General features: G+C 40.9%; 1 protein-coding gene across 1 annotated transcript in view; it reads right to left on the bottom strand.

Annotated features, from left to right (window-relative positions):
• The window catches only part of csgalnact1a (chondroitin sulfate N-acetylgalactosaminyltransferase 1a), a 29697-nt gene that overhangs the window by 14552 nt on the left and 1174 nt on the right, over positions 1-13971 (bottom strand). Inside the window, exon 2 of the mRNA XM_070850926.1 lies at positions 2814-4203. Within this exon, the coding sequence (XP_070707027.1) occupies positions 2814-3630 (817 nt within the window). The 5' untranslated portion in view covers positions 3631-4203. The remainder of the gene's footprint in view (positions 1-2813; positions 4204-13971) is intronic.

Here is a 13971-nt window from a genome sequence, read left to right as displayed (position 1 = left end):
CAATCAGTAACTGTATTTATTCAAGAGTAAAATACAGCACGAGCCTGTTTAAAAGAATATGCTTATTTGGTTTCTTGCAGAAATTTAGATGAGACGATTGATACCACTCTCATATCTCTTCATTAAATATGAAGATGCTTACTTTTCTTTATACTGTCATAAGACTGAGAGCAGGTACAAACAGTTAGCATGGCTCTGTCTGAAGGTAAAACAAGAGTCTATAGCCATGCTTAGCAGCTCTGTTTAAATCTTATGGCTGCGGTAGCTCCTCTGTGCCCTTCTTGGTCGCAGTGATTTCGTTTTTCTTGTTTTCTCCAGGGCGCGGCTTTTGTGTGAATCCCTTGAGATTTCTGTGTTTCTAAGAGTCAAGTGTCATGTTTTTCCCAGTGAGTGTACAACATCTAATTATGAAAATGTTCCAACAAAAATAAACATTTTTTTAAAGGGAACACCATTTTTAGCAGCAGCTTCATCATTACTTCTTTGTCAACAATTCTCTGTCACACACTGGTGCTGTGTGTGTATATATGGGGAAAGTAAGAGGGCATGTGAGGCCATGGGAGACATTGTCCATGCACTCAGCTGCTGCTGGGCAGACAGCCACAACTGTTACACATATAACACACACATGCGCACACACACACACACACACACACACACACACACACACACACACACACACACACACACACACACACACACACACACACACACACACAGGACAGGCTATTCAGTTCATCCAGACCAATTTTCTAGTTGCAAGTCTTACATCAGCTTGTTCCTCTAGAGAGAAGTTGTTTTTCAATTACTTTGCTATTACCAGGATTATTACTTGCAAATGGACCTACTGAGGTCAGTGGGGGCAGAAAGAAAAGGGAAGAGGGATACAGAAAGGTGAAAAATGAGAGAAAATAAACCAACAGGCAGAAAAAGGAATAAAAAACATAACTGGAAAGAGACATTATCTCCAAATCTCTTGGATGACAAGATGACAAAAAAGAGCAGGTAGACAGACGAGCGAAATAAAGGAGTGAGGAGCAAGTCAGAAAATGAAAAAGGAAAAAGAAACCAAGGAAACAGAAAGATGTCCGTGGGCAAAGATTTACAGTCTGATAATGCCTTGAAATTAAGGCTTTCCTGTTAAATTGGCCAGCTTCCTGTGATGGGAGGCCTCATTTCCCAGAGGGACATGATAAGCTTTCATTTAGTAAATATGCTGAACAATTTAGACTAAATGCCTTCACTTGCTGTCTCTGTCTTTCTGTCTAACTGTACCTTTCTGTCCCTTTCTAAGTACAGAACTCAGTGGTTGGTGAGTTCATTTTGCATACCTCCACTGTTTGTGTGCAGTTTCAGCTCACTACCTTTCTAATGCAGCCCTGAATGTTCCCTGAAGATGCTTTTGTCAGTCTGGCAATCTGTACTGCCTTTCACTTGTCTGGCTGGTTGGATAAATTCCTGCTTCTTCTAGATTTGCTTAAAATCAATGTCCATTAAGGAGCATTAAAGGCAAAATATGAGCAGGACTGAGTCACTTTTTCATTAAAAGCGAGCTGCACTCTCCTGCTGTCTCGCTGAGAAATTGCAGAGGCTATTTATGTGAATACACACAGACACACACAAATATATGCACATCTATTAAAGTCACAATCACATAAACACTCACATCGATTACACAGGACCACACACAAGCTCATACACATGTAAGAGGCCCCATACAGTGACCTATGGCTCATTTCCTCCGAGCCAGGTGCCCCTATTACTCACTTTAAAACCTCCACCCACTCACACAGTGAAGCTGGTGACCTTCAAAGTGCAGATCACACACAGCAGATATAAACACACACACTAAGATCCCACGTCTGAGGAGATGCTCCACTGTGAATGAGGAGCAGCTGTGTTCATTTCCTGAGGTTGTGATCAAGGCTGAGCAGAACAAACTAGGAGGACATCCTGGCTGTACTTGTACACAAACACACTCACATATTTCTGACCTTCCAGGGATTCATGCAAAAAAAAGATCAAAGTAACCCCGGGTTGGAGAGGAAAGTGGAGTGAAGTGTTTGAATGTAGAAAATGTGTCTTCAGGAAATTGTGTTTGCAGTGTACTAATTTGTCTTGACAATTATGTTGTGGTGACAAATGTTATGTTATTATCTACAAGACAGGCACAGAGAGTTGCTGTTTACACACAGCAATCATATTTTCCAAACATGCACTCTGATTGGCTAAGGCATCTTGTAATAATTAGGATTATGCACAACTTGTGGTTAAAGTTAAATGCTAATAAAATAGTGCGACCAATGCCTAAAAATAGCCATAAAAGTTTAATAATATAACTATATACTATAATTCAAGTATGAACTGTACTGCAAGATTGAATTTTTTATACATTGCTTATGCCCAGCATCATTTTCTGACTTGCCAGACACTTAATTAACATTTCCAAATTATGTTAACAGAAAATATAATCCAGGCACCACTGAATTTCCTTAAAAACATACACTGTTGCCCATAAAGTTGGAATAAAATGTTTTTTACCTCTTCTCATGAAATGATTGTGACAATGTGATTTATTCTTGATAAATAAAGTGTATATCTTCTCAACTTTATTAATCAAACTCTTCCAAACATATCACAGTGAAACTTAAACCACAATTAACCTTTGCAAACTGTGTATTCAGGCTTTAACAAAATTGGGGGTATTGAACAATTATTCCAACTTTATGGGCAACAGTATATTTACTGTTCCAGATTGGTTGTCTATAAACATAATTTCTAGCAGAAAGGGTTGACATTCGATGTGTGCTCACCTTCTATGAAGTCAGACGGTGAGTACACTTTGCTTGCTTGAGTCTTTTCTGCTGCACTCTTGCTGCTTTGCTGGGAAGATGGTGTATTGAGGCTGTGCAGGGCCGTCTCCAGAACCTCCCCCAGCTCCTCTCTCTTGTCCCTCCTCACAGGCTTCTCCTCTGGGTGACGCGTCAGCCCCATCTCCAGCTGGTACACCCTCTGCAGGGTGAAACTCTCAAAGGGCACCACCGCATACTCGCTGGGCAACCTGGTGCCAACGGTCACTTCGGCCTTTGACAGCTGGCTCCGCAGGAACTCCTGGAGGTCTGCCTGCTGGCTCTTGGGTCCCTGACCGTCCCCGAGACCACCTGCCTGTGATCCAGCCCCAGGCTCCTGTCCCTCTGCTGGGCCCCCGGCAGCTCTCTTTAGGCTCTCCTGCACTCCTTTCAGCTGCTGGCTACGCTCCTGCAAAGCCTCCTTGAGCTGAGCTATCTGCTTCTTCAAGGAGGAGATGTGGAGGCGGTGCTGCTCCTCACGTTCTTGGAGGAGCACCTGATAAGACTGGACACCAGGGGCTCCACCGCTCTGAGCAGCCCCAGCTCGGGATACTCCTGTCCCGCCTGCCCCTGCTCCAATCCCCGGCCCAGTGCCTCCCAGGCTGGGGTGGTTGGGTCCAGCGCGGGGTAGCGCATGACTCAGTGGAGGGTCATCAGAGTGTGGTGGACTGCAAGTCATCACATAGAGGAGAGACAGGGAGCAGCAGAGGAGCACTAGCAGCACTCCAACACGGGAGACCCAGGCTAGTAATCCACGCCGCAACATTGCTGCATGTAGCATGAAAGTTCACTCCTCTGTGTTAAACAGCCATCCATACACACACACACACACACACACAGAAATATCATGTAACCTCACACACTCCAGCTACGATGATAAGAGTCCATTTGTGATTATGTTCCATCACCCAGTGAGGTCGGCTACTTATCAGTGTGAGGTCATTTCATCTGAATTTGGTCATCGCCCCTCCATTGCCTGAGATTGTAACTTGTTTCTTCATTGGCAAAGTGAATGTATGAAGGCCAAAAGCTTATAAAAAAACATTTCTCCCTTTCTGTTACTCCAATTAGCTCTATAGTCTGCTTGAAGACTCTGCCCCAAACATTGTTACATCACCAATATATGACTCATCTGTTTGCACATGCTCTGACTCTCTCAGTCAGTCCATGATGCCCTCTTCCCGTCTGCCTGCCTGTTCCCAGCATGGAGAATGTGTCTCAGGAAACGTCTTGGAATGGTTGAACGTTCAGCCACATCAGCCCACATGAAGCAGGGTGATGCATGGAGCAAAAAATGCTACGTTTCATGAGAAAGCAAATCCTCGGTCAGCGGTGGTTTCCTCATGATGTTTTCCTGATGGAGAAAACAGAAAGCAGAGACACTTAGAGGTTTGTCATTAGTGCTCCTTCTTACCATCTTGACCTCCTCCAACTGTATTGCATCAACATTACTTGTGACATTTAAAAATCGGAAACACGCCAGGCCTCTTTTACATGTTAGTTTAGGACGGCAAAGAGTTTATCTGCCTTCGCCAAACTAAGCATTCCTTCAGGACTGCAGCTTCTGGAAAACAATGCTGTAACTGATGTGTGAGAACATGACACAGAGTGCAACCGTGTGTGCTTAAATGTGTACAAATGAAAGTGTATGTGTGTCATTGTGAGTGTGTGTACAGTGGATATAGAAGAAAGTAACTGGGACACATCTATACATCTATCTATACTTGCAGTACGTATACAGTGGGTCTGCAATGCTGCTAGAATAGACTATTTAAGTTTTATATAACCACAGGGTATCGTAAGATACAATATCTCTTTTTTGAGAGACCCAGAATGATATTCTTGCTTGTTTAAAAGTCACTGTGCCTGGCCCCAGAAATTGTTCAGCACAAAAGGAGTTGCTGGTAGGCTGATATTTTTACTTTTGTTTTTATTGCTTTTTAGTTTCACATATAAGTTCAATGTGAATAACATTTTTGTGTTTTGCAAAAAAACAACCAAAAGGGGAAAAACAATGAAAAAAACAGGAATAGATAATTGACAGAAGATTAAAAAAACTATACCTGTAACACACACAGTGTGTACATGTGTGCCAAAGTAGCACAATGAAATAATGAAGGCAATGTAGCATTTTAAACTATATTAACCCATTCCTAATGCATACTGATGCTGTATGTACATTATCCAATGCATCTTCCCAAATTATTCTCCCAAGCAGATTTCAGAATAAGTGTGCAAATTAGATAAATAATCATCTAAAAACGAAAGTGCTGCTTTAGCTGAGGCACTAAAGGAGAACAAAGTTTCCACAGATAGATGTATTTTTGGGCAGACGAGGAACAGAAGACGTATTGGAGAGAAGAAAATTGTGGATTTGAAAAAATCTTAAGAACTGCATTTGTGGTAGACTAAATTTGATGCGCAATTGGTCAAAGAAGCAAAATATTCCATGAATGTAAAGAGCTTTCATAGTTTCAATACCATTACGCTTTCACGGCTCAAATGAAGTGCCAATTATGGAGGAAGGAAAAAAGTGGCTGGGGGACAGCGGTGCATGAGGAGAACTATTTCCTGTCCAAATTGTCGCCTTATTTTGGACCATATTTTAAGGGACTGTGTAACTTGTGTTATTTAAAGGCAAAGGTAGTGAAGAAAGAATACGTTCAGCTAAGGAGGTAGGGCAACACGACATCTGCTCCATTTGCAGTGATGCTGGATCACTGTCGGTCTTGGATGGTTGAACCAAGAGGGAAAAGATTTAAATGCTGCGGGCGCGATAATAAAACTGAATGTGATGTTGTCCCATACCCCTTTGAATATAAGACAATGGCCAATTGCATGTTAGCAAAGCTAAGCATAAAGAATGAAAATAGGGATGAATAACAAGCATGACTGTATCAGGATGTAACAAGTTATACCTTCAAACGCTTCTAAAGCTCTCTAATTAAGAGTTATATCTTGTTTGCTCAATTTGTACAAAGACCAAAGTGTAAAAATTACGAGTTATGGATCTTTTTTTTAACTTCAAGCAGAACCATGAGTGCTCTTTACCCTTGTTTCCAGTCTTTATGCAAAGCTGAGCACCATATTTAGCGTTGACACATGAGCGTGGAATCAATCTACTCATCTAGATGTCAGCAAGAAAGCAAATAAACATATTTTCCAACCTGTTAAGAGAATAAAAAAGAGAGAGGATATTTCTGATTTTCTGATGAACAGAATTATGTGTCTATTTCTCAGATGATTTCAGGTGATTTGTGTTTTCTTGTGAAATACTTAATTCTCCACAGGCATCTAAAAATCCCCATGATGAATCAATCCAAGTTGAAAAATCATCAGCCCATGATGAGACTTCTCAAGTAGACGTTGCATCATTTTAAGGGGTCTCGGGCCAAGAAGGCAATTCTAATGAGATCATTAACAAATACGGCGCCACAAATATATGAGTGTAGATGCTGACTTTTAAGCAACACCAGTAGAGAGAAGGTGAGTGACACCGAGGTATATTTGGATGAGTGAATGTGAGTCTTGAATATGCATATATACATATATATGTTTCTGTGGGAAGGTGTTTCAGTGTTTGAGTTACAGTATGTATCTGTAAATGTATCTCTGTGTATCAGTCTTGGTCTCTCTTGAATCCCCACACAGTCAGCTCATTGACAGGGCTGCCTGAAGCCGAGCCTAATGAAAGGATTAGTATATGGCAGGAGTGAATACTGGACTGTGCTCTAACAGACGGCTGAATCAGGAGAGACGGGGCGTCTCTCCAGCAGGACCTCCACTGCCGACTTAGAAAATGTTTGAGGAGAGGGTGCTCTGGGAAAAGTGGGTGAGTGAGAGATGGAGAGCGAAATATGGCTGCTGTGAAGGAGTATCATCCTGTCAATTACAGGAAAATCCTCATGATGTCATTATATGAGTCTATAAATCCACAGGAAAAATATGGCAAGACATTAATGGTGTGGTGGCAGTTTAATGGCTTTCTCTGGTTGGTTCTCTTCACAGGGAGCTCTCATTAGTCTCGTATCCATGTGAACACAAGCTGGGATCCTTTAAATAATTACATCACTTCTCCCAGATGACTTTGCTGGCTTTCTTGGTTCTAAGACCTAGAGTGACAAACTATTATAACGCCAAAGAAACTGACCACGAGTCATTCACACAAATGAAAGCAAGCACTTAGTTCTGACATTCTGAAGGTGAATTTGCCCGTTTAATGGGGAGCACATGGACAGCTTTTAACTACAGTACAGCTCAGGTAGGATCATTCTGATTGATTGATCGCCACACAATCATAAGACGAATATATAAAACATATAAAATATGTTAATATAATTTTATAATATATAAAAGTGATAAACAACAAATTTCTCTCTAAATCTGCACAGCGTATAACAACATAAAATAGGTCAATCATTTCATAATAACCTATTTCCTAGACTCTGGCTGCAAGAGACCACCAGAACAAGATGGGAGCGGCCTTATCCAGGATATTTTGGCTTCATTTTTTTTGCAGTGGGAGGAAGCGGAGACGATCTTTATATACAGTCATAGTGTGAGATGTTAGTTTTAGAGACAATCAGTGCAATACACAACACACACACACACACACGACAGAAGTTCAAATCCTCTGTGTCAAAGCAGTCCATGCCTGTTGTTAACTTACAAGAGAAAGATTCATCACTGAAAGGTGGCTGGTATGACTGAGATTTATGAGCAGAGACTCACAGTCAAACCACTGAGTCTCTCCAGGAATGAATGAGTTGATTCAGTCCTAGTCATTTGACTCCCCATGGGGATAGGCATGGCTGCAACACAGGAACACTGGCAGCTAAATAATCATGTTTGACTTTATTGGTGGTGGGATGTCTAAACAGGCAGTCAGTAATTTCCTGCTCTGAGTTACCAAACATGTGCGTCACGAAGCTTATCTTTAAAGTACATATTGAGTGAGCACGTGTTTGATATGTGATATTTAGCTTTCATTTACACATTGTCAACAACAATTATTATTACAAGAAATCCATTAAAAATGTACTATGCATTTCCCATAAACTAACTAGTTTTTCCTAGCAATATGGTATAGTCTCATTACTGTTCCTTAGTGTTGCATGGTGATGATCTCTCTATGTGTGGTCAGCCGGTCCACTGTTTTATTCTAGACTAGACTAGTTCTGAACTATTGGATGGATTACCGTGAAAATTTGTACAGACAATCATGTTTCTCAGATGATATCTCCTTATGAATTTAGCTATTTTTTTGCTACTTTTTCTCTAGTGTCACCACGGGGTCAGCAGGGTTCACACTTGTGGTTTTAAGTGAAATGTCTAAACAACTATTTTTGAAATTTTGTGACAATGCATGTCCCCCTGAGGGTGAACTGTAATAACTTTGATGATCCCCATACTTTTCATCTGGCACCCTCATCAGGTCAAAAGTTTAATTTATCCAACACTTTGGTTTATGACCAAACACCTAAAACTAATTCCCATCAGTCTCAGTTGTACTTTGTGTTTTGTGCTAATTAGAAAATGTGTCCATGCTTACATGGCAAAGTAACATGGTAAACATGGTTAACTGTTTACCTGCTAAACATCAGCATGTTAGCACTATCACTGTAAGCATGTTAGCATGCTGATGTAAGCATTTAGCTCAAAGCAGTCACACAGTGTGGCTAGTGTGGTTTTGTTAACCTGTTACCTGAATTTTCTACAGAAAACGTTGCTGATGAGATACTAATGTGTATTTCAAGAGACAAATCAGCGAAACCAAACCAACCAAACCCAAACTGTGGGGAAATGACATCATATGATGACTTTGCGTTTGGAACCTTACCACAACACCCTGCCCCGACTTCACCCAATACGGTGCAATTTTATTGTATGTTATCACTACAATATATAAGAGTTTCTTCTCCTAAGCTGTCTGTTTCAACAGAAAAAACTCAGAGTGAAACAGACATGATATTAAAACAGTTCCTGTTTGTTCTCTGTGACTTCCCTTTTTAACTCTGTGTCTGGCAGGACAAGCACCTGATAACAATTTCCTGATCTTTGTTTCAGCCTTAACCGCTCACGTTGCTCCGGCACAGCTTCTATCAAAGATCTCACAAAGCTGCATTTGCCGAAATCCTCTTTGCATAATGGAGCTAATAAATCTACATGCTGTCAGGCTTGTTTACCAACAGAGAAACAAGGCAGGGAAACATTTCCTCCACTTCCTGAGATGACATAACTGATAAATGTGTTTTCCCCCTTATATTTCATTCTTCATTCTGGTAGAAATAGAAACAGGGATCCGGAGACAAGAGTGGGTCACAGACATAGACATGAAATAAATACTCAGGCTGTCATAAAGACGAGAAAAAGAGAGAGGAGAAAGAGAATGATTTAGTATTTGGTGGCCAGAGATGTTTCCAAAGCAGAGCTCTGCAGCATCTGGTTCAGCCTCCGAAATCACTTCCCCCCTCCTGCTGCTGCTTCCTGCCCACAGGGCATTTGTGTGTGTGCGTCAATTTGTGTGTATCTATGTGGGATTGTGTGTATATCTGTTCCATTTGCAGCAAAAAATATTAATGTTACCCTCTTAACACCTGTTAAAAGTGCTGGGTTTATCTTTGTGAAAATAAGCCAGAAAGGGAAAAAAAGAGTGTGAGGAAAGAGAGAGCATTGAGGGAAGGGTTCTGTAGGACTGCAGGAGTTTGCTGTGAGAAAAACAGAAAGAATGAATTTTTTCTCAGCCCTCTGCCTCATTTCTGGTTAATGGTCACACTAGCACAGCAGAAATCACACACGGGCGACAGATTATCTGTGCTCCTCTCTGTCCGACAGCCTACACAGGTCAAGCTTTAAATGTCTGAAGCATTTGAGAAGCAACCTTGTGACCCTCTCATCATGACAAATGAAGCATCTCAGCCTGGCTGTCGGACATAGAGCCGATTCTATTTGCCCTGCGCTGGTAATACATTCAAGCTCGAAGAGGCCACTCTTAAAGAATAATATATGCACTGAAACCATACAGCATGTATTCCTGCATTGACTGAGAGCCTTTAAGTGAGTGTCTGAGTGAGAGAAACTGCAAGAAAGAGAGACAAAAACACAGAGAAGATACTGTATATCTGATTTAAAGGCTCTTATCAGTGTGTTTGCGCTTTACCTGCAAATTCTACACTTTATATTTTTGCTGACCATTCTCATTTCCATGCTGATGTATTTTTCCCTCTGTTGCTGGGAGCCATTATTTTCCATTCATTCCTGCACAATTTCAAAATGTATTAGTAGACTAATGAAACTTGCTTGAGTTGTGTAATCCATCACAGTGAACATCCAATCTGCAAGTTTTGCCAAAGCTACATAATCATTGCATGGTTAATCATTTAAAGGGGTAAAATTCCAATCATATCTGCTCAGCTGAAGCTAAAGCGGAATTTGTAGTTGTGCATTAATGGGTTAAGACATCGATACGGGGGTCTTAGCACAAAAATATAACTACACATCGATGCCACAGTGACTATGGAGATGCCACATGGGTACTGCGTTTGGTCAACATTACACTGGTAGAGTTTGTTGAGAGCGAAGACAACCTGAAGCGAGTTTTTTTTTAAAAAAGACTCAGTTATTGGTAAATTATATATGTGTTACTTTTTCAGAGACACACATCTGGCAAAGCCATCTCCACTGCAAACCATCTGCTCACTGCAATCACTGCACTTTATCACTGCAAACAAAACAATATAAATTCTGCGATTGGACGTAACAGCTTCATATTCAGTAATGAACTGAGCTAGCCTTCTCATGGCTGATCGTGCCACGACCTATATGAAAGAATTTAAACACAGATACTGGTGGGAGTATAGTGACATCATAATATGGCATGACCTTAGTGTTGATGTGCTGATATCCAATGCTGATCTATAAATCAATACTTACACATTAGGTATTTATGGTGGAACCTTTGTTAACCCCTTCCATTAACTACTGTATCAATCCATCTTAAGATACCCTGACTATTAGTGCCTATAAGCAGCAAAGCTGTAAAAATACCAATCCAAACTATACATTTCACATAATGCAAAAGACAGTGTTTCTTTCTCTCTGTTAGACCATCCCTGGCTGATAGCCACGTCTTTCAAACTCCACACCCCCAGACTGTGACACAGGCTTTTTGTTTGAAACGTGTCATCTTTAAACCCAAGCTGAGATAACCCCTGATGACATCATCGTAGACATCACAAAGCACCTGCGGAAACACTTGAGACATTATACAACTGTTTCCACAGGCAGACAAGTCCTCAACAATGATGAGGAAACTGATCCTGACGCGTTAAATTAAAGGAGTTCCCCTTTAACAGTCTGCGCATTACCTCACAACCCAGTAACTTAAAAACATGGAATTACACAACTAAAGACAGTTTCAACAAACTGCTAATAGATTTTCTTAATGTACAATTATGAATGGAAGCCAATGGATGCCTAAAAACAAAGCATGGTCAATTTTCTTTATTACACTGGTTTGCAAAATGATCAGCAGTTATGGAAAGCAAGCTATATTAGTAGTAAACATACAAAACAACTTTTATGGTCCTTTAAAAATCTCATGGTTTCTCATCTGATACTGAAAAAGTACACACTGTGCACATGTTTATCTGAGAGTGCACAGGCACATTAGTGTTTTAAACAGCACCCCCTCCTCCCACACACATCCACTCTCAATCTCAGGAAGTGGCCTCTGTGATCATTACAAACAACCCGATAAACCACAAAACCATGCATGTTTAAACTCCGCTCCACACTGTCCATCTATGTCTCTCTCTCTCTCCTGTCTTCCTACAGCCTCTAGTGGGCGGTGTATTTGTTACAGGTCAAGGATGGTAATGCGTTTATGTGCATGTTGGCCTCAGTGAATGTCAGGGCTTCTCCTCAGACAGCTCTGTCTGAACCTGCCCTCCAGCAGTCTCACTGTAAAAATGAGGAATGTCCTCTAGGGAGGTAACAAAGGAGAAGAGAGGAGAAGAGGAGAGATCAATTAAGATACATTTTAAAATGAGTGGAAGAAGGAGGCTGGTGAGAGTGCCAACTATGCCCTGATTACTTGGGGGAACTATTAAGTGGGTAGATCAGATACGTGGTGCGAGGAGAAAATGAAGAGAAGTCAGTATAAAGTGAACACGTGGGAGGGGGAGTAGGAACGAGAAGCAGAGAAAGGCTTCTTTGATGTCTCTTGTCCCCTCAGGTGATTCTCCCTCCCATTCATTAGGGGCCGGTTTCCCCGGAACCTTCCTGTCGACGTGCCATCTGGAAGGCCCTTAAAAAACACCACATTACTCTCCTCTGCTTCACTACAAGCGGCCCGTGTTAACATCCACCGACAACACCCCCCCACCCTTTCCTCCTCCTTCCCCCTCCTCTCCCTTTCCCTGCGTTGGTCCTCAAAGTGCCCCATTTCTTCTCACAGTTAGGTTAGATTGTATCAGATGAAACTTTAATGGTCACCATGGGGAAAATGGGTCATTGCAGCAGCAGAGAATGTAGATAGATAGATAGATAGATAGATAGATAGATAGATAGATAGATAGATAGATAGATAGATAGATAGATAGATGGCTGCTATTCAGTGGCACTAATCATATCAGTTCTCCCACACAGCACATTTATGTTTTATTATGTGTTTATTATAATATAAATGCAGTCGTTCAAAACGCTTGTTAATACAATATTTCTTCGTCTAAAAAAGAGTTACAGTGGAAACTTACATTGTCTCACACAGTCCAGATTTCCATGAAATTTGTATCTAAAAAGATAATTATTTTAAATTCTTGATAAAATATATGTTTTATTTTATGTTGATAAATCAGATTCCAGACCAAAAAGCTAAGAATCTTCTGGTTTAAGATTCTGTTTTTAATCTGATATTTGGGGTAAATGTGGTGTCTTCATGTTAATACATGACAAGTCATGTTAATACACAAAAGCTCAATATGATGGGCGGGTTTATTGGTCGCCTCCAGAAATACGCTTCAGGTAATTTAGGAAAAGTGCTGCAATTACATAGTTTGTTTGCTCAATGGTGAACTTTAAAATGTTCATTTCAGTAAATGTCTTTAGTCACAATTCTTTGCTAACCAAGAGGGATCTTTATCAAAAAGTGTAAAAGCCTCAAATGTCGGTAGCAGTATCAGCTTTAAAACTCCAATATCAGGAATATGATGTGCTTTCATTTGCAGACATTAGTATCTCGCAGTCATCATAAAAAGCAGGGAACACTAACATTTATTTTGGCATCTGTTTGAGTCAAAGGAACAGATTGATCTCTTCTATAAACCAATGATACAAGAGCAGCCACCACCCAGCTGTACAGAGTACCACATGTGTCTGTGCACAGAGGGGAAATTAGAGGGTACTCCCTCATTCAGCAAAACACAATGAAAAACCACAATACAATTCTGATATGGCACAGCTCATCTCTGTGTAATTGTGGTGCAGTGAGACTCTTTCTATGTCACATGTTTCACTGTTGCAGATAGTAACTTTACAAATGGAGAATTATGAATAGCCGATAATAGAAATGGCAAGTGAGCAAAACAATTGAGGCTGACACAAAATAAACAAATCCAGTGTGTCCGCAGATCTGTTCATCTCAGCCACTCACCTGCAGCACACCTTCATAATTATACATCACTGCCTTTGTAATTTCTTGCCACTTGTGCAGCAGAAGTCCACTGAATCTATCCAGCAGAAAAGATTGGCAAATGAGTGGTGAAAGATGTTTGCAAGTGCGAGCCAAGTTCAGGAAGGGCCTGAGCTCATTACTTCCCTCTTCTCTGTGGACAGTAAAACCACCCTGCAAACACTACAGACAGGCTCAACTGCAGCATTTCTCAACTGTAACCTCTTTGCGTGGCATGGTGCACAGGTTGTGGTTTGGCTGTGAGCGGCTCAAACAGATCTTAGTATTGTTTACAGGAGTAAGTGTGACTGAACCAGCTCCACCCTCTGCTGTTGAAAATTCATACTGGTTTGCGTGAGTGAAACTGACAGTCAGCCCTGAAGGCAATATAACTGTCAGTGCCATTCATAAGCTCTCCATTTAATTGAATAGATTTTTATAAACCGGCATTAT

Source organism: Pempheris klunzingeri, chromosome 19 (genome assembly GCF_042242105.1).
Source record: "Pempheris klunzingeri isolate RE-2024b chromosome 19, fPemKlu1.hap1, whole genome shotgun sequence".
Classification (NCBI taxonomy): domain Eukaryota; kingdom Metazoa; phylum Chordata; class Actinopteri; order Acropomatiformes; family Pempheridae; genus Pempheris; species Pempheris klunzingeri.
Note: the sequence above shows the minus strand (reverse complement) of the source record. Positions and strands in the feature narration are given on the sequence as shown.